This window comes from Alexandromys fortis, unplaced genomic scaffold (genome assembly GCF_014885135.2).
Source record: "Alexandromys fortis isolate MF-2015 unplaced genomic scaffold, M_Fortis_MF-2015_v1.1 scaffold_115, whole genome shotgun sequence".
NCBI lineage: Eukaryota > Metazoa > Chordata > Mammalia > Rodentia > Cricetidae > Alexandromys > Alexandromys fortis.
The window spans coordinates 4,222,371-4,247,007 of record NW_026067989.1 but is presented as its reverse complement, the minus strand read 5'-3'; the positions used below and the strand labels follow the sequence as shown (position 1 = coordinate 4,247,007).

At 50.9% G+C, this 24,637-nt stretch overlaps 1 protein-coding gene across 1 annotated transcript; it reads left to right on the top strand.

The window, feature by feature from the left end:
- The first annotated feature begins 9,032 nt into the window (after positions 1-9,032).
- Nkx2-2 (NK2 homeobox 2) lies at positions 9,033-19,598 on the top strand. The gene is made up of 3 exons (XM_050159630.1): positions 9,033-9,155; positions 16,607-17,302; positions 18,228-19,598. The coding sequence occupies exons 2-3, from the start codon at positions 17,044-17,046 to the stop codon at positions 18,788-18,790; spliced, it is 822 nt and encodes a 273-aa protein (XP_050015587.1). The 5' UTR covers positions 9,033-9,155; positions 16,607-17,043; the 3' UTR covers positions 18,791-19,598.
- The last annotated feature ends 5,039 nt before the right edge of the window (positions 19,599-24,637 follow it).

The window sequence follows — 24,637 nt, the reverse complement described above, 5'->3', positions numbered from 1 at the left end:
TAAACACAAAGCTTAAGTAAAAATTATTTCTGATGCTAATGTCTAAGCTACTTTATCAAGAAACAAGACCAGAGTCACCGCAGCTCCTCTATGCCAGGCCAAATGACCAGACTGTTTCTTCTTATGCAACATCCTTGCCGTATAAACACTTCATTTAAGACACTAGCAATGTGACTCAGCGGTAGAGCAAGCAGGCAGTCACAGTATCAACACCCAGGACCGCAATAAAGAAAAAAGCAGTCCAAACAATTTAAAGTCCTAAACTCAACAAGATTTACAAATTTTTCTGATGATATCTAAATTGACAAGAGACAGGGGTGGTGGAAGTAACCTTTTCTTCATTGCCAAGTCTTTTATCAAATTCGCTTCCATGATGCTTCCCATTGAAATTGAAAACTGTCAAAGAATCACTGAGATTTATGATGAGGTTTCTTTCCCCAACAGCAACATCAGCACCAGCCACAATTTGACAACCATGATCTAGATGACAATTTTGTGATTGGGCCCAAATGTAATTTTTTTCTTCCTCTGATGCTGTAATTGCTCAGACCTTATCATTTCCTTTATTGTGATATCAGCCATGATACTCTCCCCCCCCAAAAAAAAAGATCACTCAAAGAGCTCAACTCACTAGGGTCAGATAAATATAACTTCACCAAGAAAACCCTAGGGGACTCAAAAACTGACTTGTAATTCAGCCAATGGATTTGCCCATCACCTACGGGAAGCTATCGGGATGAAGTACAATGAAGTCTAATTTCCTGCCTTCATCCTCACACTCCTAACACAGAAAAGGATCAGGGACTGTAAATAGACAATTATTACAGGAAATGCCAATTGCACTTGCTCTCTGTGCCTTTCTGTGTGTTATTTCCAATGATGCAAGTGTGGTCAAATGCCTTCTAAAAAAAACATACGCTGCTTGATCTCTCTGATTTGTAAATGCCAAGCAATAAGCCTTCCTTTGGTAAGGTCTCCCCTGGTAGAGAACAATCCCTACCCTGCTGCCAAAAGAAGGACAAAGGACAGAGGAACAGGCAGGACACTGCCTTGGATTCATGGAGTTAGGTAAGCAGTGAGCCTGGGAGGAACTCACTGTTGTAAGAGACAACACCACCCAACTACCCTGAGCCTAGAACACCCAACTTTGGGATGCAGCCCCACTCCTGCCCTGTGACCTCTTGTCTGTAAAAGAACTGTTTCATGCAGATCGAAACCTCTAACCAGAAACCAAAGAATAAGACTGTCATTTAATATGCAATTTTAAATATGCAATACTTCTGGGATCAGGGGTGTAGCTCAGTGGTAGAGTTCATGTGCATGAACTTGGCATGTACATGGTCTTGGTTACAATACTCATATAAACCAAGAGCACCAAAAATAATGTGACTTTTCATTTTAGAGTTCACATCTACCATATGTGTTTTTTTTTTACTAGAAAATAATACAAGGTCTCATGGAACAATCCTTTTTTTTAGTTCTGAATGCTGGCAGTTGAGACAGTTTCCCTCGTTGCCATCAACAGAATGAATTGAAAGAGAAGGAAAACTACAGGAGAAAACAAAAATAAAAGAAACAAGATATGGTCAGGCATGGTGGCTCTCAGGAACTAGGGGTAGCCAGATCTCTGTGAGTTTGAGGCCAGCCAGGTCTACAAAGCAATTTCCAGGACAGGCTCCAAAGACAGAGAAACTCTGTCTCAAAGAAGGAAGGAAGGAAGGAAGGAAGGAAGGAAGGAAGGAAGGAAGGAAGGATGTAAGAAAAAAGAAAGATAGAAAGATGAGCTTGTCATGGTGGCACATCCCAGCATAAAGGAGGTTGATCAGTAGTAGTTCCAGGTCAACCTTGGCTACATAGAAAGATTTCTTAAAGATGAATAGCAGTTGAGTACCATTCTTTTGAGATCTGTGAAGAACTTTGCTGGGATTTTGATGGGCATTGCATTGAATCAGTAGACTGCTTTTGATAAGATTGCCATTTTTACTATGCTCATTCAAGAGCATGGGAAGATCATTCCACTTTCTGGTGTCTTCTTCAGTTTCTTTCTTCAAATATTTTAAGTTTTTGTCATACAACTCTTCCACTTGTTTGGTTAGAGTTACTCCAAGATATTTTATGCCATCTGTGGCTATTGTGAAGGATGATGTTTCTCTGATTTCTTTCTTGGCCCATTTATCATCTGTGTAAAGGAGGGCTACTGATTTTTTTTTAGTTAATCTTGTATCCTGCTACATTACTGAAAGTGTTTATGAGTTGTAGAAGTTCCTTGGTAGAATGTTTTGGGGTCACTTATGTAAACTATCATATCATCAGCAAATAGTGAGAGTTTGACTTCTTCTTTTCCAATTTGTATCCCCTTGATCTCGTTTTGTTATCTTATTGCTGTAGCAAGGACCTCACAAAATTATATTGAATAAAGTGGACAACCTTGTCTTGTTCCTGATTTCAGTGGAATTGCTGGTAATTTCTCTCCACTTAGTTTGATGTTGGCTGTTGGCTTGCTGTATATTGCCTTTGTTATGTTTATGTATGTTCCTTGTATCCCTGCTCTCTCCAAGACCTTTATCATGAAGCGATGTTGTATTTTGTTTAAAGTTTTTTCAGAATTTAATGAAACAACCTAAACGCCCCTCAACAAAAGAATGGATAAGAAAAATGTGGTACATTTACCCAATGGAGTACTACACAGCAGAAAAAATAATGACATCTTGAAATTTGCAGGCAAATGGGTGGAGCTAGAAAACATCATATGAGTGAGGTAACCCAGACACAGAAAGACAATTATCATATTACTCACTCATAGGTGGTTTTTAAACATAAAGCAAAGAAAACCAGCCTACAAATCACAATCCCAGAGAACCTAGACAACAATGAGGACCCTAAAAGAGACATACATGGGTCTAATCTACATGGGAAATAGAAAAAGACAAGATCTCCTGAGTAAAATGGGAGCATGGGGATCTTGGGAGATGGTTGAAGGGGAGAGAAGAGACAGGGAATGGAGCAGAGAAAAACATAGAGCTCAATAAAATCAATTTTAAAAAAGAAAAAAGGAAAGGAAAAAAGAGGTATGGAGGAAAAGGGAAGTGAGCGGAGGGTGAGGAGGAGTAAAGAAACAGGGAAATGGGAATGAAGGCAGAAAAGCAGACACATGGAAAAAAGGAACAATCCGACTTAGACTATGAAAACTTGCTGAAAAACAACAGCAAGAAAGCAGTTGGTGAATATAGGAAGCACCAACACTGAAGCAAAGAACAGTGAACCAACACCAGGGACTTACTCAGGCATCCACATCACTAAGCAATTGCTAATTCACCTGAGTTGACCCAGCAGCCAGTCACAGACAGAACTGATTTGCCTCCTGGCGAGACACTAACGTGTCCTTACTTCACACGTAGGGCACGCTTGTGCTTCTGCCCTGGGATCTGACACTCACTGTGGCTGTCCAGAGGTAGATAGCCAGGAAACTCGAACAGGAAAAGTGTTCTGACAAGGCCAGAATGTAGAGCGCTCTACCAAATGCTCTGGGTTCTCCAAGAAGAAGGCTGGTGGAAGAATGAGTGGCAAAGGAATAGTGTAATGCATTCAAAAAGAATAAAGACATTAGCAAAGCTCTCAGGGCTGGGGTGTAGTTCAGTGGCAGAGTGACCGCCTCGTATCGCAAAGTCCTATGTTCAATATACAACGCAATTTAAAACAAAACCTCAAATCCAGGGACTAAAGCTGTAGCCTGCAGTAGATGATGTGTTTAGCGTGTGTGAGGCCCCGGGTTCAATGCCCAGTACCAGCAAAACCTCCAATATGGTACATGATCCTGGGATAAGTCCTACATCTAAAAAAGCTAAGCTGTTATAAAAATACATTGTGCTTTCCTTAAAACTTAAGAACTGTAAAAAAAATGAATTTCACACACTATTAGGGCATTGACACTGTTGACGTTGTGAAATGTGTTAATACTCTCGTGGTTCTCTTGAAGAAGATCTATTCTTGGGAAGTATCTGCTGATACAACCAGTGGGGGGGTGGGGGTTATCAGATGCCTGCAACTTTAATGCTTAATAGTTCAGCAAAGATAAGGTTGATTTAGGCTAGTATGTGTATATGGCAAAACATTAGCAGAAGCACACTCCAGAGGGAAGGTAGACAGCTGTGCATCAACTTCCAGTGTGCTTGAAAACATTTGGAATACATGATCTAGGGAGGCTGAGACAGGAGGATTATAAAATTGGGGCTATCCTGGGCCACACTGTAAAACGTTGTCTCAAAAACAGAACAAAGGTGGGAAGATGGAAAACTATGCTCAGGCTCACTTGTGTGCTCCCCATTTCTTTTCCACTCTTCCCATTTTCCAGCCCAGATGAAGAGGAGAAATTGGTCTTCTAAGCAGCTTTGGTTGAGATAAAGCTCATGCATCATCCAATCCATCTGTGTTGTGTGTATAATTTCAGTGGTCTGTGGGTATGTTTGCAGCATGACATACATATTACCAAAATCCATTTTAGGGATTACTTTTGTCTCCACCACAATTCTCCACACACCCCCATCTCTGCTCCGTTTCCTACTTATCACTAACTCAGCCCTGTGTCTAACCGCACTCGATTTTGACTTTTTGGAGACTCAGCACACGCCGCCAACTCTCCCATCAAATAGCCTGGGTGGGGCTGCTTTTGCTCCCTCTGGTTCTCCGTAGGAAATAAGGGGGGTGGGGACCCCGCTTGGCCTCTAGGGCCTAGGAGTCTCCCAAGAAGGACTGCTGCTTTCTGACTCTGCTAAGAGATACGCCCTCAAAGAAAGGGCTTTCTGGGTTCCATGTTGGAAGAGCACAACCTATGCTTTTGCTAGCTAAGGGTCCTTTCAGGGGAGTCTTCAACTTATGCTCCAGTTGTGCATTCTTAATATTTGCAGGTGCATCCCATCCTGACTCCTGGTGTAAGCAGCTGCATACTGACCTTTGTCTGTTTGTCTGTCTTAGCCCTCACCTCCATGAAAGCCTCACTGGACAGTCTTCGTGATGCTCGCACAAGGAATGCTTCCCTTGATGGCACTGATGGGGCATCGACCCAATGCCTGGGAAATTCTCAGTAAGAGAATAGTGGTGTAACTTTTTGGCTGGATGGTTTTGTTCTGTGTCTTGCTACGTAGCCCCAGGGTGGGCTTGAAGCAGCGAGCCTTCTGGAGTTGCAAACATGCTCCACCACACTTAGTTGCACAGTTGTCTTTTTATTTTTGAAATCCAAAGGTATTTTTGGCAAGGCTCAAAACACACAATATTCTGGCTCAGGTCAAAACACACTGGAGTACTTTATTCAGGTGACTGTTTACTTGCAGATTCTGAGAACTGCTCCCAGAGTTCCCAGAGAAAAACCACGTGAGGCCTCAGCGCTAATGATACTTTAGGGAGATTTATGGGAAAAGACTTTTCCAGTATGGAAATTCTGTAGAGTTCTAGTCCTTGGTTCAGACAGGAATAATTACAGAATAATTAATTTCCAGACTAATAACAGCATTAAAAAGTTTGTTATTCAGCGCACACCTTTAATCCCAGCCCTCGGGAGGCAGAGGCAGGCAGATCTCTGAGTTCCAGGCCAGTCTGATCTAAAAAGTTAGTTCCAGGACAGCCAGAGCTGCACAGGGAATGCTATCTCAAAAAAAGAAAATAAAAGCCAACAACAAAAAAGTTTGACTCTTAGAACTCGGTGACTCTTGTGTAGGCCTGAGGTGCTTAGCCATGCCAGATTTTGCAATGGGTCTCTGAAGAAGCACAGAGAACCCTTGGGAGGATGCAGCTAAGCAGATGGATTTCATCTGCAGCTTGCCCTGCAAAGAGCTGCATCCTCTTTGTAGCAAATTTGTAGTAACAATTACTTGGGAGAAGCTTTTGTACATTTGCTGTTTCTAGCTGGGTTTTCCAGCCACAGGGATGAGGGGATGAGATGGAGCCTGACTGGTGAGCTCTGTGTGTCTCTCAGTTTGACATTGCTGAACCCAACAAATACTAACCTTCTAAGCTCCTGTGTACATCCACGAACACCCTCACAGCTATCTGTGAAACCAGCCTTTGAATGCCACAAGAGTCTTATCATAGCGCACATCCATCCCCACAAGGCAACTAATGTAAAGGCCTGCCATCAACTCCCCTTGTCTAGCGCTGGATATGCAGCAGAAAGTTCACCCAAAGAAGCAATTCACCTCAAACTCCAGAGTCTAGATGCATGAGGGTAATATAAAACCAAAGATTCAGTATTTCGGTTTTTAAACATAAGTAATGACTTAAAATCCAAGGAAACATTGTATCTCAGTGGCAGAGTACTGGCCTAGCTTGCATAAGACCTGGGTTTGAGCCTCAGAAATGACTTTTTTTGTTAACAAGGCACAGCAGTGATTTTCTAACATCAGCCATCTCTGAAGTCCTGAGGGTAGATTTAGATTTTTCTACAGTCACTAGAGATTTCTGGATACTCATGCTAAGGCCCAAGAGCGCTAACCCAGAGAGGTATTGCCCAGGTTCTGATCCAGGTGTGTCTTCCAGCTACTTTGTGACCTGTTGAATGGGTTCTACACACACACACACACACACACACACACACACACACACTCATACTCATTCTCTCCTTCCCTCCCACCCCCCCACACTCCCCAATAGCATCATTTTCCACCCTTAACAGCCTCCTAAGGACAGTTATCCAGGGAACACAACGCTGGGGTAACTTGTAATAGTGAAGTTGGATGCTTATGTTTTTCCCTGCGGTAAGGTAACATTTCTCATCTCTTATTTTCTGTGGCCAGAAGGAAGATGCCATTCAGGGAACCCCAGGTGTTTTGAAGATGAAAAGGAAGGTAGGAGGCCTGGCTCGGTGCTTATTAACCACAGAGAGAGCCGGGTTCGCTTCACGAAAGAATCAAATAATGGCAAGGAGAGACGATGACTCTTAATGAATTCACGTGAGGGAAGTGTGCGGTGACCAGTTTGGGGACGTGCAGTCTGCAGACTGCCTTCTGAAGGAGGGAAGCAAGACAATTGTTTTCTATTAAGGTCCAATATATCCTTGCCTTTCCCGAAGCACACGGGGCTGGCTGAGTCTCACATCCAGCTGCCAGCTTGGCTTGTCTAGGAGGGCCTTGACCGCCTTTACTTTAAATACAGCCTGGACTTGAAACACTGGAGTCCATGAGAAAGGAGTAATCTCAGTGCTCCCTCCAGGTGAGCTTCCTGGCTTCCTGCCCTGACTCCCACCCCCAAATCAATCACTCCCTCGGGGGTCAGAGACCCTCCGTCCTTATTCTGCCTGGGTGGGAGAATGAGTAAGTCCAGCCTTCAAATATCAGCTTTTGTGGGCCAGACTTAATTGCCAAGGATTTTTCTGGAGGAAAAAAAAAAAGCAAAAAACAAAAACAGCTTCCCAGACGTGAAAGATGCGAGGGGGCGGGGAGGGGCGGGGGAGCAAGAACAAGGAAACAGAAGGGGGTCAAAAGGGAGGAGTGAAATCAACTAATCCTGGACAGGTGGTATCTTGGCACAAATACCCTGAAATCACTTTCTTCCTGGGCTGCAGAGAGCTGGATACCTTCCCCAGGAAGACTTACACTCTTCAATCTGGGCTGGGGAGTGCACAGGGGAGGAGCCTGGGGTGGAGGGCCTGAGGTCTGTGACCTCCTACCAAGTGCTATCTGCTTTGGACCCGCATATCTAGTGTAAACGCGGTTTCACACATAAATAACGTGCCACATCTGGCCCCTTGGTTTTATGGCGTCTTAGCGACCAAGCAATTTATAGATGGCGACCTTGTTAACCAGCAGCCAGGGCTCCTCGGGAGCTACACCGCGCCAGGCACTGATGGGCCCAGAGGAGGGGCGAGTGCAAGAAGAAACTGTGGGCCGGGGTCTTCAGCTCAGAAGGAGGCCGCCACCAAGAAATCCCACCTCGAATTAGGGAGACGGGGGCTACGGCAGAGAGGAAGGTGGAAGCCCCCTCCCTCCCAAGCAGGCCATGTGGCCGCTGAAAGAGCCATCGAAGCCCAAGTGTGTTTGCGCTCATACCCAATTTATTACAGCTGAACATATGGCCAATATTTTGACTCACGTCAGTCGGGCTAGGAAAACAAACAGAGCGCTGCGCGGGGGAGCGGCCCCTCCGCTGAGGCTGCGACGGCCGCCGGCCCGGAGCGGGCGGGTGAGCATTGCTGGAGCCCTAGCTCAGAGCCGGGAGGAGGGCGCTCGCCACAGCCCGCGATTCCAGGCTCCCCTGCCGCAGGCCGGGAGTTCCCGAGACCGTGATCCGCATGCTAGTCGGGACCGCACCGCCGCCGCGCCCCAGGTGAGCCTCCTGCTCGCGCGTGTCCCGCATGCATGCTCCCGGGGGCTCCGGGAGTAGCGGTCCAGCGGTGTCCGGGCGACCGACGAGGCCTGGCGCCCCCTCCCGCTGCTAGGACCGACTGTCTGTTCTTCTGTGCTGGACTGCTGCAGAAGTCTCAGCTCGAAACGCGACAATGTCCCGAGCAGGGACCTCGCTGCGCCTCCGGGACCAATCTTGTCTGTGTTCGGTTTGGGGGCTCCCCTAACAGCCCGGTGACCCACTCGTCCATCTCTGGACTCGCGGCGTGGCTCTGTCCCAGGGTCACAACGTCGGGAAGCAGCAGGTGGGCAGGCCCAGGCATCTCACGTCCTCCCAGGACTTGGCTGGTCACCCGGGAAAGGAGGCTTTCTGGAAGGGACAGCCTCCTCCTCCGGTCCATCTGTCGTTGGGAAAAGTTTTACCTGACACAGAAGTCAGGTGTTCCTGCGACCGCACCTGATAGCACGTGGGGCTGCCCTGAGAGGTGGGAGTAGCTGGGCTGGTGCGGAGGGCCCCCCAGAGTCGTGGGCAGGAGCGGCGCCCACAACCAACCACCCCTCCCAAGCCGAGCCTGGCAGATCCTCGGGCCCCGCCCGGGAGGCCTGCGGTGGGGGGAAGGGCGCAGCGGGAGGGGGCGTCCCGGTAGGTGGAGGACTAGATAAAGGCGCGCGTTGAAACGCCACGGTGCTGTCCCCACAGCGCGGGGAGTGGGAGGCGGAGCGGGCGCGTTTAGCGCCTCGCCAGCCTCCTCCCCACCCCTGGGGCTCTCCGACTTTGCTGGCTGCTGTAAGGAAGGACGCGCTGCGGGCCCCCACCTTTGCGGGGTGAGTCTTTCCCGTCGGCGCCTCTGGTGACTCGCGATTGAGGGTGGTAAGCAGAGGCCAGAATTCCAAGGAATTTGGAGATGGCGCCTAGTGAGAAAGGCGGGTTCCTTCTGGGGCGGAACCGGCACACGAGTGGGGCCGGGAGCCGCCAGGAGATAGAGGATGAGAGGCGAAATCGGAGTCAAGAACCCACAGGGCTGGGGATTGGAGCTGTGGAGATGGTGGTCGCTGGGGAGACGAAGAAAACCTGCAGTTTGAGACATTAGTGTCTCCTGGGCCTCACCGGGCGCTGGACAGTTCTCGTTTGTGACAGTAGAGATCGCCAGAGGATCAGAAATGAACCTTGGTGGGGCCTGTTAAAGTCAGGGTCTCTGCTGGGAGACCCCTCCAACTGATTCTGCCATGCCCTTCCCTCCCCAGCACGCAGACGTACACACAGGCCTTTCTATGCCTCTCGCGCCTTCTCCACTTTGGTAGCACTTGGGATAGAGAGGGGACGTTGCTTCCTGGGAAACCTCTGGTGCCCAGATTGGAGGACTGAGACACAGAGTCCTAGTTGCCCCTTTCTGTGTCCGTGCTGGAGGCCCCCGCGAGTGCGTGTCTATCTTTCCGTGCACTTAGCTCCGACTGAGAGCGTGCATTCCTCTCGCATGGGTGACTACGTTGCCCATCAGCCCGCCTGGTCTGGCTTGAAGTGCTGAATGCTAACGGGTTCTGAGAAGCAGCTTGGTTCCCAAAGTCTGTGGTAATGATTCTGTCACGTGTTAAGGAGTAAATTCAGATAAGGAACTGCTTTCAGCGCCTTGCTTCCCCGAGAAACCCGAATCTCCCGCACTGGAATCGCCTTTATCAAGGGAAGGTCGGGCTTGGCTGGAAGAACGTTCCTGAAGGCAACAGTGATGACGCGTAATCTCATTGTACCATATTTAATCATTAGAGCTGTGCTAACGAATAAAGCAAAGGAGTTCGCCCGCGGGGACGTGTCGTTTGGTTTCCCAATAAGCGATGATAATGGGTTCGCTGGAACAAGGCTCCTTTGCCCCGAGGGGGGCTTAAAGCTACATTTTAAATTTTGTAGTCTGCCCGGAGCCACATTTCGTGTTCAATTTAACATCCATGAAAGTTAAACGGCTTTTCTCGCCTCTTAGTTTATTGGATGCATTTTCAAAGATCCCATTAAAGTGCATTTATCAAAGTCCTAACATATACCCTCGAGGTCTTATGCCCACACAATGAGGCCGATTAATAAGAGAAATCCCAATTTCTATGACAATTTACATACTAGTGAGTTACTCTCTCTTTGGTGGGGGTAGATAATTGGTAAAGTGTTGTATATTTTGCCTCGAAAAAGAAAAAAAAAAGGGGGCCTGCCTCTCTTAGCTATCTTTCTCCTGCAACCACATTTACCTTTTTGGACCCCAGGCTGTAGGTCTCGTGATTAGTTTTCACGTTGTCCGCCACTGGGGGGAGGGGGTTGGGAGGAGCTCAGCTTTTCCTACAGCGTAATTGGGCCTCAGTGCCGGGGGGGGGGGGGGGGGGGGCTTGGAAAACTTACAGAGCCCACCTTCTTGTTGACTTAGGGGAACTCTGGATGGCTCCCTTCAGCCTTCCTTTCCTGCTGTTAAGGGGTTAATGCCAAGATATGTGCCAAAGAAAAGAAGAAAGGAGAAACACCTTAGCTTGAACCCAAAGTAGACTCTTTCAGCTAACCCCCAGGTTCTGGCCCACCTGCTTTGTAATTAGTGAGGACAGGTTCTTCCCCGCTAGAGGTCTGGCGTCCCTACAGAGCTCCAGTCAGCACTCTCTACTGACCCCCCAGGCGGCACTCGGACCCAGTGACCTCAACCGTTTCCTTGCCCCAGGGGCAAAGGTGGAGGCTAACCAACAGAAGCTGGAACTTACTTTCTATAAGCACCCGCCACGTTTTCCGGGTTGGGAAAAGGAGCTGAGTGGTACTCCTGGACCACAAGGCCAGGATTTCTTTCGCGTGGGATAGCGAAGCTGACACCCGACTTCCTCTAATCCCCAGCTCTCCCCGAACTGCCCAGGGGCCTGTTTTGACCCGAAGTGATTTTTTTTTTTTTGTAAAAGATGCTCTTTATCACCGCTCAGAATCAGAATGGGACCCATTTTCCACTCGTGATTATTTCAAGTGCGTACCAGTCTCTGCTTCCAACCCGAGATAAATAAACCTTGCTCCTCCCGACAAAACCTTTGTGTGGGCGCCGTTAATCCTCACTGGAGCAGGAAGGTGCGCTGCTTTGTTTCAGGAGTGAAAGAAGACAAACGCTTGCACCTTGGCACTAACCAGACAATAAACTAATCCACTTGAAGGCTGTTATCTGAGATGGGACGTGCAAGGCCTGAGAGCTCAGCCACACACTCTACCAGCAAGGGAGAGTCTTCAAAGAAGAAAATAATAAGAGAAATGAAGTCAAACAACTCAGTGTTTCCAAATAAAAGGAAAAGACCTTGTAATTCTACTGATTGAAAGTGCTTTGTAGGTAGAGAGGACGAGGGGTGCCCTAGGATCGCTGAAGCTTTGGGCTCCTCAAGGTCACCTGCCCCCTTTGGTTCCAAACACCTAAGATTCCCGTCCCGGCCCTCAGCCCCCAGCCCCGTCCCTAGGTCTTTATCTACACTTATTTCCCCCTGGAGAACTCACCAACCCAACAAGCTTTCACCAGCTGAAAGGGGGAGACGCGGACTCAGAAGTTCCAGGAGGCCCTTTAAGCCCAGCCCAGATGGGGTCGGGGTGGGCTTGGTAGAATGTCACGCAAGGATGTCTACCTCGTTCATAGAGACGCGGAAGAGGCTCCGGGCCAAGCTCCGAACCCTCTCTGCAGACTTTCCTGTCTTTCCTCTTTGACGCTGGAGTTTAGAACCCACCCCCTCCCCAACAGGGGGCGTAAAGCCACCTCGCGGCAGCGAGAAAGGGGCAGAAAGCAGGTCTCAGTTGGGCGGCCCCTTCTCCAGAGCGCAGAAAAAGGCAGTCGTGTTTGAGCTACCTGGAAAGTAAACAGGTAAACACCGGGCGACTTAGAGGGCCACTTGTCCTGGAGTGGGGCCACTTAGCCTGTGTACATTCTCCTCCCCTGCTGGGCCTCCAGTGATTGTTCAGTTCGGTGGCCGTGCTCTCCAGCCGCCAGAGCCGGTGCTGCGTCCCGCACCCCGCTCGCCAGCATCCCAAGGAAGATTCTCCTCTAGCTTCCTTGGAGAGCGGGCCTTACCCCCCTCCCCTCCGTCACTCGCTGGTAACTCACCGAGAGCTTCTTCTAAGGGTTAGAAGATAAAGACCAGGGGCTACTGGAGGAGGCCTCCAACTGTCTGGTTAACCCCAGGAGGTGTATATGTTGTTCTTCCGAAGAGATGCCAAACGCCAAACATGTCTCTAGCCCAGGGCACTCTCGGTGTAGAAAATTTCAGTGCCTACTTCAACTTCCTCCCTAAGTTTACAACAGCAGAAGGCCCATTACAGAGACTCCGGGGCTGCCATACTACTGCAGCTGAGTCCAAACACAAGCTTGACGGCCCCCAAACATAGTCCTCTCCTGGACTCAAGACAGAGCCTGGAAAGAGTTTACTAAAGAATTCCTCGTGGGCAGGTTCTTGCGAGTAGAAACTGATACCAGCACAAGCAGGCACTCCTAGGTCTTGAACTGGTAGGATCAGGGTGGCCCGGACATTGATACCAGACTCTTTTGTGGGGTAGGAAGCAGGCAACTGGATCCTCTTAACCTGCTGGATGTGTGGGATCTCGCCAGGAAGATGATTCTTTGGGAGGCCTTTTGGCGTGTTCTTAGAATACAGTTGCTTGTTTAATTTGGTTAGAAGAAATGCCTTTGCTTCTGACCCGTCCATTCTTTTGACCCCCAAGCCCAGCCAACGAGGTCTAAACGGTGCTGGAGCTTGATCTGGGCGGGAGACCTGTTCCCGACCTCCAGCTGCGCTGGTGTGGGCCTCCCCAAGTCCGCCGGCTGCTCCTGGGGGACTTGCATTTTATGATCTTCTTCTAACAAGCCCAGTTTCTCCCCCTCAATTAAGAGCATCCCAGCGGGCTTCCTTCGTCTTTTCAATTGCAAATGTTAACGCTTTGGAAGCAGACGAGGAAACCCCAGGGGTCTAGAAGGGGTGAGGAACAGTACTCCTGAGGTCTGCTAGGAGAGAGAACTGAACCCGCAAGTCTTTCTGCTGTGAGTCACCGTGAAGGAAAGGTTTGAGCTTCTTAGGCCCTCTTAGTCTAACTGTCGGGTTTTCCCAGACCTGCAAAAACCAGTTTAAGAGGTGAGAGCGGAGCTGGGGGAAAGCCTTGACTTGGCAGGGGTAGGACAGGTCCTCAAGATACTTTTGAAAAGGAGCCTGTGGGCTGAGCTGCCTTCTGGTTGCCTTTAGTTGAGACTCAAGAGTAGGTCTTGATGAACCTACTGGCAGCCAAGGCCTCTGAGAACTTGAGTGAATTGGGACTATGGGATGTCAGTCTCAAAGAACCCAAGCCAGCACTCCCTCCCCACCATTAATTCCCAGGATGCTCTTAGAAAAACAAACAGTTCTCTAGTGCACTTTGCAGGGAAGGGGGCATAGTCAATAGTACTGATTGCTTCCCAGAAGAAAGAAAGGCCCACTATGCCTAGGGAAAGCAAGAGAGCAAAGTTAGGAACTGTAGAGAACCATGTGACTCTAAGACCCAGGGGAATGGGTAGACTCTGGGTGGCTCCCAGGGGAACACCCACACTAAAGACTAAGTGACTCTGAGATTGGTGACAAGGGACATTTTTGCCAAAGGACCCCCTTTCCACCCAGTCCAAGCATTGGCCTAGTCCAACCAAGCTGTACTCTGGCCCCACCTCCCACGCCTGTGGAGGTTCCCTGGTCTCCAAGAAAGTCCCCTCTTCTAAGACAGAAAAGTAAGAGGAGGAACAAAGGAAGAGGTTTGTTTTTTTTTTTTTCCTGCAATGTTTGAGTTGAGAAACTATTTCTCCCAGTATTTATTTAGCCACTGAGTAACAACAGTGTAGCAAGCCCGCCCTGCCCCTGGATCCAAATTGGGTTCTTCCCCATTTCTGGAAAGCTGACTCTTCTCCTCCCACACCGCCAGGCAGTGACTAGCCCCAGTCTGAAAGGTGGGGGGGGAGGCAACAGGCAGGAAAGCTGAGAAAGAAGCTGGAAAAGGAGCAGGGAGGGGGGAGAGAGAGAGAGAGAAAGTAATAAGTTTGAGGAACACGTTTCAAACCAGATACTAATTCTTGCAAGGGGAAAAAAGAGAGGAAGAAAGGAGAAAAGAAAAAATAGGCGAAAGAGGGATGGGGAACGTCGACATGAAGGGGTTTCCTTAATATTGTGGACGGATTCAGAAATGAATGAAGAGATAGTCCATTGAAAAGGGTTGAATGCCATGACAACTAGGGACAACCTTAGATTTATTCCAAACAGTTAGGACACATTGAAAGAGAGCGTCAATCATGTATTATTTCGCCACCGAAATAAATGCAAAAACCGGGCCTGGACAAAGGCTTCCAACGGGAGCGGGACATTTGTCTACATTTCGCTCATTGTCCGCAGCTTAGCAATCGGTTTGTATTTGTGTTTGCCCGGGTCCGACCACCCAGGACGCGCCGACGTGGGGCTCGCTCCAACCTGGGCCATTGTCACCCACGTCACATACTAGGGGCGAGGCAACAAGAGCTGCAGAAAGCCGCTGAGCAGCTAGGAAGAGGCGCTGTCGCAAGGGTCTGGAAACCCGGGGGTGGTGGGGGGCGCCGCCGCAGTCCAAGCAGCTGTGCGCTTGGAGGATTCGGCTCCCGAGCACCCCGCTTTCCCTGGGTTAAGGCATTCCAAGCAGAGACAGTTGGAAAGAAAAGACCCAAGCCCCAAGCCTGCTCTTCTCTGGCTCCCCACCCCCAACTGCAGGCCTAACCCACTCCCCCGAGGCTAGGTGGGGTGGACGAACAGCAGGTAGCAAACTTTCTCCCCAGCCTCACGCCTCCTAAACTTAAATTGGATGCAAGGTGCGTGAGATAATAGCCCTTTCCTACCCGGCTCAGAGAAATTCAATTCCCAGGTTTGAAAAAGGTTGTTGGAAAGTTCACACTAACCTCATGCCAGCTGGGAGCCTGGAGTGTGCCCTATCAGCACACACCCCGAGGACAGCAAAAACTGGAGAAAGTAAAGGATTTGCAAGGAAGAGAGAAACTCAAGTGAAAACGCAGTAACAACCACTAGCCCTTCAACCTCCTATCGGTAGCTTTCTGGGTCCTCACCCGGATTGGAGGCGCGCGCGCGCGCGCGCACACACACACACACACACACACACACAAACACACATATACCGCACACACACAAACACACACACACACTCCCGCCTCTCTTCCCGCCGCTCCACCTTTAGCTGAAGACTGGCGTAGTAGAGGGCCAGAGAGGCAAGGATTATGGTAGAAAGGGACAGAGGCCCTCAGTTCTCCCCTCCACCGGTGAAAATAAGCCAGAGGCTCTGGGGCGCAGGTCTGAACCCGGCCACAGACAGAGCCGCAGGCCCCCGACCCTCTCTTCCTTGGACCGCCCGCGGAGCAGAAAGTGAGCGGCCGGTCCTCCTCTGCAGCAAGGAAATTGGGGGGGGGGGGGTGAATGGGTCTTTAGCAAATAAAGGGCCATCGGAGGGGGGGGGGTTCTTCAGTGATGATTCTGGCAGGTCCAAGCCTAGTCCTCTCCTGGGTGTCCAGCTCTTTCGCGGTTAACTAGAATCAATTACTTGACTTGTCATTTCTAGTACTCATCCTTAAGCTTCAACCAAAATATTGACCTAGGAGGCTTACAGAAGTTGGGCTCTTGCCATTTGAACCGGATCTTGTTTAGGGAACCACCAGCGATGGGAAGGAGAGATTTCAGTGGCTCAGCCTTCACCCCTCCCCCTTTTCCAAAGGCGCCACAAATCGCCAATTTTCTGGCTAGCTGGGGCCGGGGTGGGGGGTGCGCGCGGGGCGTGGGGAGGTAGGAACCGGTGAACGTTAAAGAGGATTCTTTTTTTCCCTCCTCCTTCTTTCTGTTTTGTTTTCTTTCTCACCCCAGCGGCCCCTCCCCCCCTCCTCGCCTTAAGATGCAATTTGTTAAAACGGCCCTTTCAAGTGTGTGGACTCGCAAAGGACGACGTGGCCCTTTGTATGTAAATACTGAGGGAGGAAAAAAGCTCTCCCCATCTTTGCAATTAATTGACACGTTACACCTCTCATCTTGCTCTAGAGGGCCGTTGGCTGGGAGCGCAGAGCTCCCCAAAACCCACAATTTCACATCTGCAAATACTGTCTTCATCCACTTGACTCCCAAGACCCGCCCACACGTGGCCAACCTTTGCGTTTTTAATGTCTCTTCCCCCCCCCCACCCTTTTTTCACCCCTCTCTCGCTCCCTCGATCCCCCTCCCTCCCACCCTTCCTCTTTCTCCCCCTCCCCCCTCCCCAGGTTCGTGAGTGGAGCCCAGCCTTATATGGACTGATCGCTCGGGCAATGGCCCATTTTTTCCTCGCCACCAGCCGCCACCGCGCGCGGAGCGGCCGCCGGAGCCCGAGCTGACGGCACCTTGGCACCTCTCCTGGAGTTACAAACTGAGGCCGCGCGGTGCTGGGCGCGCAGGCCGCCAGTCACTGCGTACATTTCTGCGTGCTTTCTGAGAAGAGAGGAGGCGCCGGGTGGGCTTTATTATTTTTCCCTCTTCCCTTTTCCCACAGTGTCCTCCTCTCATTTTAAATAATAATTATCCCAATAATTAAAGCCCATCCCCCATCCCTCCCCCCTTTCCTTCCCTTAACCCCCCTCCCCCGCCCGCCCGGGCTGGGGAGCGCCAGGAATTGACCAAGTGAAGCTACAACTTTGCTGCATAAATTGCGGGGTCCGGAACCATGTCGCTGACCAACACAAAGACGGGGTTTTCAGTCAAGGACATCTTGGACCTTCCGGACACCAACGATGAGGAAGGCTCTGTGGCCGAAGGGCCGGAGGAGGAAAGCGAAGGGCCGGAGCCCGCCAAGAGGGCCGGGCCGCTGGGGCAGGGCGCCCTGGACGCTGTGCAGAGCCTTCCTCTAAAGAGCCCTTTCTACGACAGCAACGACAACCCCTACACTCGCTGGCTGGCCAGCACCGAGGGCCTCCAGTACTCCCGTAAGTAGCGAAACTTGGCCGCAAGGGCTCTGGCTGCCTCCATTGCTGAGGCAGCAGGCCGGGTGGACGCTGGGAGTTAAGGGGAAGAAGCCATTTAAGATCCAAGTTCCCATCCCGGATCCTAAAGATTCTGAAACATTTGTTTAGTATGCCCTTTTACCTCCTCAGTAGTCATCCTTCCCAGTCCCTGCAGAATATTTGATGTCATATTGTTTTCCACGTGAGAAATTAAAGCAGAGGACAGAGATGCTTCCTAAGGGCTGGTTAGAGATGTCAGCCGGACTGATGGCTCTGGCAGGAGTCCCTTGGACTCAGTTGACCCAGAGGGTTTGACTTAGCTCCCTAGAACCAGCCAGGGGTCAGGGTCTGGCTGGCGGTAGAGGATGGAGGAGGCTTCTGGTTTAAGTAGCTCGTCCTGCCTCTGCATGATTGTAAAGAAACTGTGTGGTGCACGGGGCGGCAAGTGTGTGTGTGTGTGTGTGTGTGTGTGTGTGTGTGTGTGTGCAGAAAGCCGGAAAGCAAAAGCCCCCCAAACCTGCTTTACCCCGCCAAGCCATCAATGCCGGGATTGTGAGGTTTTCCTTTTAAAAATCTGCCCACGTCTCTCCAGAGAGGAAACGGTTTAAGGGGGCCGGAACCCTTAACCCTCAACGATCGTCCACACTCTACCCCGCACTAAATTCTTCTCATAGTGTGCGAACCCCTAGAAACTTGAACCTCAGAGCCCCCACTGCGCAGACTCTCCTCTAGCGGACCCCGACGGCTTCCTCAGACGCTGAGCCGGGCGGGCATTACCGTAAAAGCCGTGGGTCCGGGCTGTCCAGGGTCACAGGCCCACAGAAGATCCCTGGGGCTCTGGGTGGCCCAGGTGGCACTCGGCCTCCAGGCGCCTGATGCGCTTCTCTCCCCCCCCCATCCCACCCAGTGCACGGGCTGGCGGCCAGCGCTCCCCCCCAAGACTCCAGCTCCAAGTCCCCAGAGCCCTCGGCTGACGAGTCACCGGACAATGACAAGGAGACCCCGGGCGGCGGGGGGGACGCAGGCAAGAAGCGGAAGCGCCGAGTTCTCTTCTCCAAAGCACAGACCTACGAGCTGGAGCGGCGCTTCCGGCAGCAGCGGTACCTGTCGGCGCCCGAGCGCGAGCACCTGGCCAGCCTCATCCGCCTCACGCCTACGCAGGTTAAGATCTGGTTCCAGAACCATCGCTACAAGATGAAGCGTGCCCGGGCCGAGAAAGGTATGGAGGTGACACCCCTGCCCTCGCCGCGCCGCGTGGCCGTGCCCGTCTTGGTCAGGGACGGCAAACCGTGCCACGCGCTCAAAGCCCAGGACCTGGCAGCCGCCACCTTCCAGGCTGGCATCCCCTTTTCCGCCTACAGCGCGCAGTCGCTGCAGCACATGCAGTACAACGCCCAGTACAGCTCGGCCAGCACCCCCCAGTACCCGACAGCACACCCCCTGGTCCAGGCCCAGCAGTGGACTTGGTGAGCGCCGACCCTCCAGGACTCGAGGCCGTAGGCCCTGGCCCCACCCCAACCGCGGCGGTGGCGAGGAGGACTCCTTACCACGGTTGTTGTTATTATTATTATAATTATTATTATAGCATTGAGCCGACGCTCGGCTCAGTTTAGGAGGCACCGGGAGGTTGCCTGTGTCTCCTCAGAGTGGCAGATTCCATCTCCCGACTCTGCTTCATCCCTCCCTCCTTTGAACCTTTGGAGAGGATAGAACTCTTAAGTCGCTTCTTTGCCTCTCTCTCTGAGGGGACCAAACTATCCCAACGTTGTTAACGTCGTCACTTGAAAAGAGAAAGGACAAGCCCCATCCCCCGCACTGCTTTCGTGAATTTTGTAAAAATATGTTTGTGTGAGTAGCGATATTGTCAGCCTCCTTAAGCAAGTGGAGAACACTTTAAAATATAGAGGATTTCTTTTTTTTTTATATAAGAAAATGCAAAATATTTATGGCCATGTACACGTTCCGACAACTGGTGGCAGAATTCGCTCTTCGTTGTAAATATCGCTGGTGATGGTTGCCAGATGACCTCCCGGATGGGCCTGTATCCCCATCAGGTCTAACGCTCCTTGTCCTTTGTTTTGGATGGGTTATGTTTGAGTTGCCTCCGTTTTTCTTTTTTATTTTATTTTTGTTTTTAATTTGTTCAGTGCAAACATGTTTCAACTATAAAAAGGAAAACTTGTGTAGGCGAGACATCCCCCGGCCCCATTTTCCGGATCCTGAGCCCTGGAGCTTGAAACTCAGAAGCTCCGAGTGGTTCCCCAAGAGCGCCGGGCGCTAAAAGCTTTCAATTTTTTTAAATAAGAATTTTAATAAAAATCCTGTGTTAAAAAAAAAAAAGCAAGCCCAGTTCTCCGATTTGTTTGACTTTATCTCCCTGCCTGCCGGGGGCGGGTAGCATTAAGTCTGGAGCTTGGACCGGCTGTGTTCTGAGCTGGTACTGGTTTTCTCTCCCAGCCCAGGGACTGGGGGCAGATACCCAGGCGGTGGAGGAGCGCCCGAGATAGGCCTCTTCCGGACAGACCAGGACAGTCAGTTTAGGATCGGGTCAGCTTGGCCTTCAGCCTACTAGTCGGTGGTCCAAAGTCCTTGCTGGCCCTAGCGCTTGAGGGCCTCTGTGTGCTCTCTGAATCCCCAACAGGGGGAGGAAAAGTGACTTTGGGCAACGCCAAACAAGGAGAGCGAGCCCCCCTCGCTCGCCCAAATCGACGAGTGGCTCCTTCAGCCTGAAAAGCTGTTGAAGCCACTACACTCGATGACTTTCACTTTGTTGATTTTGATTTACCCCTTGCTAAGGGGGGGGGGGAGGTGCGTCTGAGGTTGAGTCTGATGGCTTTCTCTTTACTTTTCAATATCTGTGTACCAAGTTGAGGCCTAGCTGACCTCTTATAAGGCCTCAGCGCCGGAGTGAGGGTAGGAGAGGTAAGATTGGGGCTTCTGAGGCTTTGCCTGTCAGTAACAACTCGCTGGGTCTTGGGCACACAACCAGATGTTGCTGGTCCCTCCTCCAAACTCTTTAGTCCGAAGAGCCAAGGAAGAGAGCTGGCTTACTGGCGATCCTAGGCAACCCGGCCTTATTACTGATGCCCCATCATTTCGTGGAGTTGGGTCTCACCTCGCTAGTTCTTGGTTTCTTGGTCGTGGCTCTGGGTGAATGGTCAGAGAGCAGAGGTCGGAGTAGAGCGGAACTCTCGTCACCAGTCACCAGGGTTCCGGTAGGAGGACAGGCAAGCCACACAGTTCCATCCCGAGAGGTTGGATCAGCCCTTCTTCCTTCACAGAGAACTAAGCTACTTGCTTGATCCCAGAGCACACAAGGTCCGGAGGGCGAGCGTCTCAGGGAGCCAGGCAGACTGGCAAGTACACACCTTTCTGCTCTGTCTCACTCACGGGCTCCGTGAGTCAGAACCCAGCGATCGCTGAGCTGCGAGAGGTTGGAAGTCAGTTTATTTGGACATGGTGTCTATCCCTCCCACTCTGAGGCTAGGGGCAGGAGGAGGTGAGCAAGAGGAGCCATCCCAGTTGCATTTTTTTTCTTTTTCCCCTTCAAGTTGGTGATCAGATTTAATTTACTATCTAAAGCAAACATGATTATCCTTGGGACCAAATCTGCACAACGCACCCAGGGACGCGATTACACTTCATTCTGCCTTGTGCACACACACACCCATCACCGAGGGCACCGGAGTCTTTCTAATAACTCACTATAGGTCCTTTCCCATCTTCGGTTCACCTCTGGGAAGGGGACAGTTCCCCTAAATGCTGAAAAGTCTCCCTTTGTTCTATGAACAAGCTTGGAAACTGTAGGGGTTTGTTTTGCTGTTTGTAAAAGCCAGGGAATTCACTGCCGATCGTTTGCTGTGCGGTATGAAAGGCAGATGCCCAACCTGCTTTGGAACCAACCACTCACTATCCCATGTGCAACTTCTCCTAAGCCTCATGTCTCTGGGGTTGTCCTCGGAGCCCTGGAGGGATGAGGGATGAGTGTTCTCGGTCCAGGCTTTTGGCCACAATCCTAAGCGCCTCTCCGACCTCCAAGGGAGTGTGAAGGACCAAACTCTTGCAGGTTTCCACTGCCTGGTAGGTTAAGGCCCACACAGGCCTGCGCCCTCAGTAAGTGCACTTGCGAGTCCCCGGAGGTGGACCGTGCGCCCGCCCCCTCTCTGTCCTCAGGTCCCCAAGGAGTCAATAAAAGCTCCGGTGGAGCCCTGTGTGGCCCTAACCCTAGCGCCCTGGGAGCGCACCCCGCGCGGGGTCCGCTTCGGCAGTCTATCTTCGCCCAATCTACAGAGGGCCGCACAAAACCCGCACAATGGGAAAGCTGGGAGCTGGAGATGTTAGAGGCGTGCATATTAAAAAGGGACAGAGAAAGGATCGCAGAGGACAGAGAGGGGAAGAGAGAGAAGCCCCCCCAGCCCCCCACCCGCACCATTCAGCGCGCTTATCGCGGGCAGTGAATCCCGGAGTCAGGCAGAAGTCTCCTTGGGGTTTTGTTGGGCCTGTCACTGGGTCCCTTTGTCATCCGCGGACTCCATGCTGGATTCCATATGGCCAGCTGGGCCGAGGGAGCGCGAGGAGGGACCCGCACAAAACCCAAATTGTGTCCGGCTTTCAAACCCTGTATTGTTGTCTGTGAAAGGAAGACGCATTAAAAATTCGTGCTATATCTATTGGGGAGGAGGATGGAGGAGGGGAAAAAAGCCACCCTGTCTTTGATGGCTTCAGAGGGCGCTTACCCCGCCTAGGCCCCATGACACACAGAGTCTCTCTCTCTCTCTCTCTCTCTCTCTCTCTCTCTCTCTCTCTCTCTCTCACACACACACACACACACACACACACACACACGGTTTGGGCCCCTGGTGTGCACTGTGTCAGATCCAGCTAGGCTCCCACTGGCAGAGTATCCCATGCTGAAGCCATTGGGCAGGCCTGAGGTGCCCAAGGCCTAGTTATTCTCTGACTTTCCTAGGGCTTCTGGGCTTTGGAGTATATGCAAACCCAGTCCCATGTGTCCCTGCACTCCTGGCCTGATGGTGAGAGGGCCTCTTACGTAGTTCTGGCAAGACCCAAGAAGCAGAGGGTCCCAAGAGGCTGCTCAGCCCAGCTAGACTGCACAACAGCCAGTCCCAAGGCGGCTTGCATGACTTGATTTCCAAGGCCAGCTAAGGCTTGAACTACAGATGCATAACCTGCTGACATCTTAGTGCCCAGGAGAGCCAGTTTAGAAACTTACTCCTCAGCCTTCACCTGAAGAGACTCTCCTTAATTCTCAATGTCTCCTGAACAGAGCAGTGTTTAGAAGGAACACACCCCATGTGGCCTTCCCTAAGCAGACAGGATAGAACCAACCCCTACAAACATTACCCAGATATGCGCCATGTTTTTCTAATCAAAAAGGCTTCAGACTGGTTCGTGGGAATAAAACAGAAGGTAGACGCCTTTCTCTGAAGAAAACCGTACCCTAATGAGCACCACTAAGTTGACGGAAATGCCAAATTACCTTAAGTTCATTTCCCTTCTCCTCTCACGTGCTTAGAACCGCCATCCCAGTAGATAATGCCACAGAGCCAGCACCACCTTCTTAACGTTTTCCTCCCGCTCCCGCCAGGGAAATAACTTATTTTCCTTACCTATTGACTGTTAGGCTTAGTTGAGACCTGGCGTGTATTTCTCCAGCCTTTTCAAGAGCCTGCCCATTGAAAAGCTAATCCAATATTTGCGGAGCATAAGGACATTTCTCAAACGTATTTATTAAGGCCCGTCGTTTAGTGATCACTTGGACGGAAGACAAGGGCCAGGGAAAGAGTGTTGAGGTGCCCCACATCCCACCAGGGAGGGCTGGTCTCTCTCCACCTCTAACTTAGAAGCTGGGTGCAAACTTGTGGGATGCTGGCGTTCCCCTCCCAGTGCTTAAGTGGCATTGGATTAGATATTGTGTTGGGTGGTATTTCAGGAAATATGTACTTGTGGCTTCCCGAGAGGCCAGGCGCACTGACACTCTAAACCTCGTCGATATATCATCTTTTATCCAGGATCTGCAAATAAACCCTGATCCCCTCGGAGCATTATAGCTGCCGCTATCTCGCAAGGAAGCGATCTGAGTTTTATTGCTTTCGCCAACGCCCCGAGACACACACACACACACACACACACACACTCTCTCGCGCGCGGAGGGGGGATTTTAAAAGCCTCTATTTTTCACTCCTAGGGCATCATTATTAAAAGAGGCGGATAGGTCTCAGCGCCGCCATCAGAGCAAGTGCGGAAAAGCGGTCTTGCAAGTGAATTTTTCCTCTGCTTAGCGAACCACGTGGGGTGGGAAAAGCTAGGATTTTCGCTCGCCACCGCTAGGAGGCGCCCGAGCACTTTTCTCCCCGCAAATCGCTAAGGGACCCATGGAGTCCCTCTGTCCCTGGAACGCAGCCGCAGCCAGACGCAGTTCCACTACCGAAGACCCCCAGCTGCTCTCGACCAAAGTGCAGTCTCAGGTCCAAGCCCCCTAAGCCGACCGACAAGGAGTCAGTCTCGGAACTAGAGTTAGAGTCTGACCATGGGAACAGCTGCTGCATCTTCACCTTGTCTGAGTGGCCTAGCAAGTGAGCGTCCTCCGGGGGCATCTCCGTTTGTTCAACTATTTTTTCTGGGTTGCAGCCCTCCCTTTCCTCCATTTCCGTGCTCTCTGAAGTCCCCAATTCACAAACCTCAGCAAACTGGTCCCATGAGTCAGGAATGTGCTGAGCTCTTGGGTATTCCCTCTTGTGGCACCCATGATCCTGAGCTGTCCCAGACCACTGTAGATGACTGCGGAGCTGGTAGCTCTGTAAGAATGTAATGGAGGGTGTCCAAGTTTTTTGAGAGTCCAGAGAATTCTGACTTTAATCCAATTCTTTACCCCTTTAGCGAGAGGTACTAGGAAGAAGAAACCTTCACCTTTCGGCCACTAATAATTTTTCCTCCAGGTGATCCTGTTCATCTCTCAAATCCAGTTAGGCTTCAGTGCATATTACAGACCAGAAAGGCATAGAAAGCTTTGCCTTCACACAGAAAGCCGCGCAGTAGCGTGGTCTTACCACCAGGGGCTAGGACGCCACACCGGTACTTCGGAGGCTTATAGTGAAAGGCAGGAACACCCCATCCCGTAAAAGTATACCAACTCTGTGCCAAGGCCTAAACTACAACGCAGAGGATGATGCGAGGGGTGGGGAATCCGGAAAGAAAAAGATACAAGAGTAGGGATGCCTTCCACCTTCACCTATACCCGGGTGCCTTTCCAAGAAACTGGGGGTAGACTAGTAGACTGGGAGCCAAGAAGATTAT

Bases quoted from the DNA above. Each gene is read 5' to 3' on its own strand.
- Nkx2-2 (XM_050159630.1), top strand. From the start codon at position 17,044: ATGTCGCTGACCAACACAAAGACGGGGTTTTCAGTCAAGGACATCTTG. The intron at 17,303-18,227 runs GTAAGTAGCGAA...CATCCCACCCAG, and splicing joins CGAGGGCCTCCAGTACTCCC to TGCACGGGCTGGCGGCCAGC.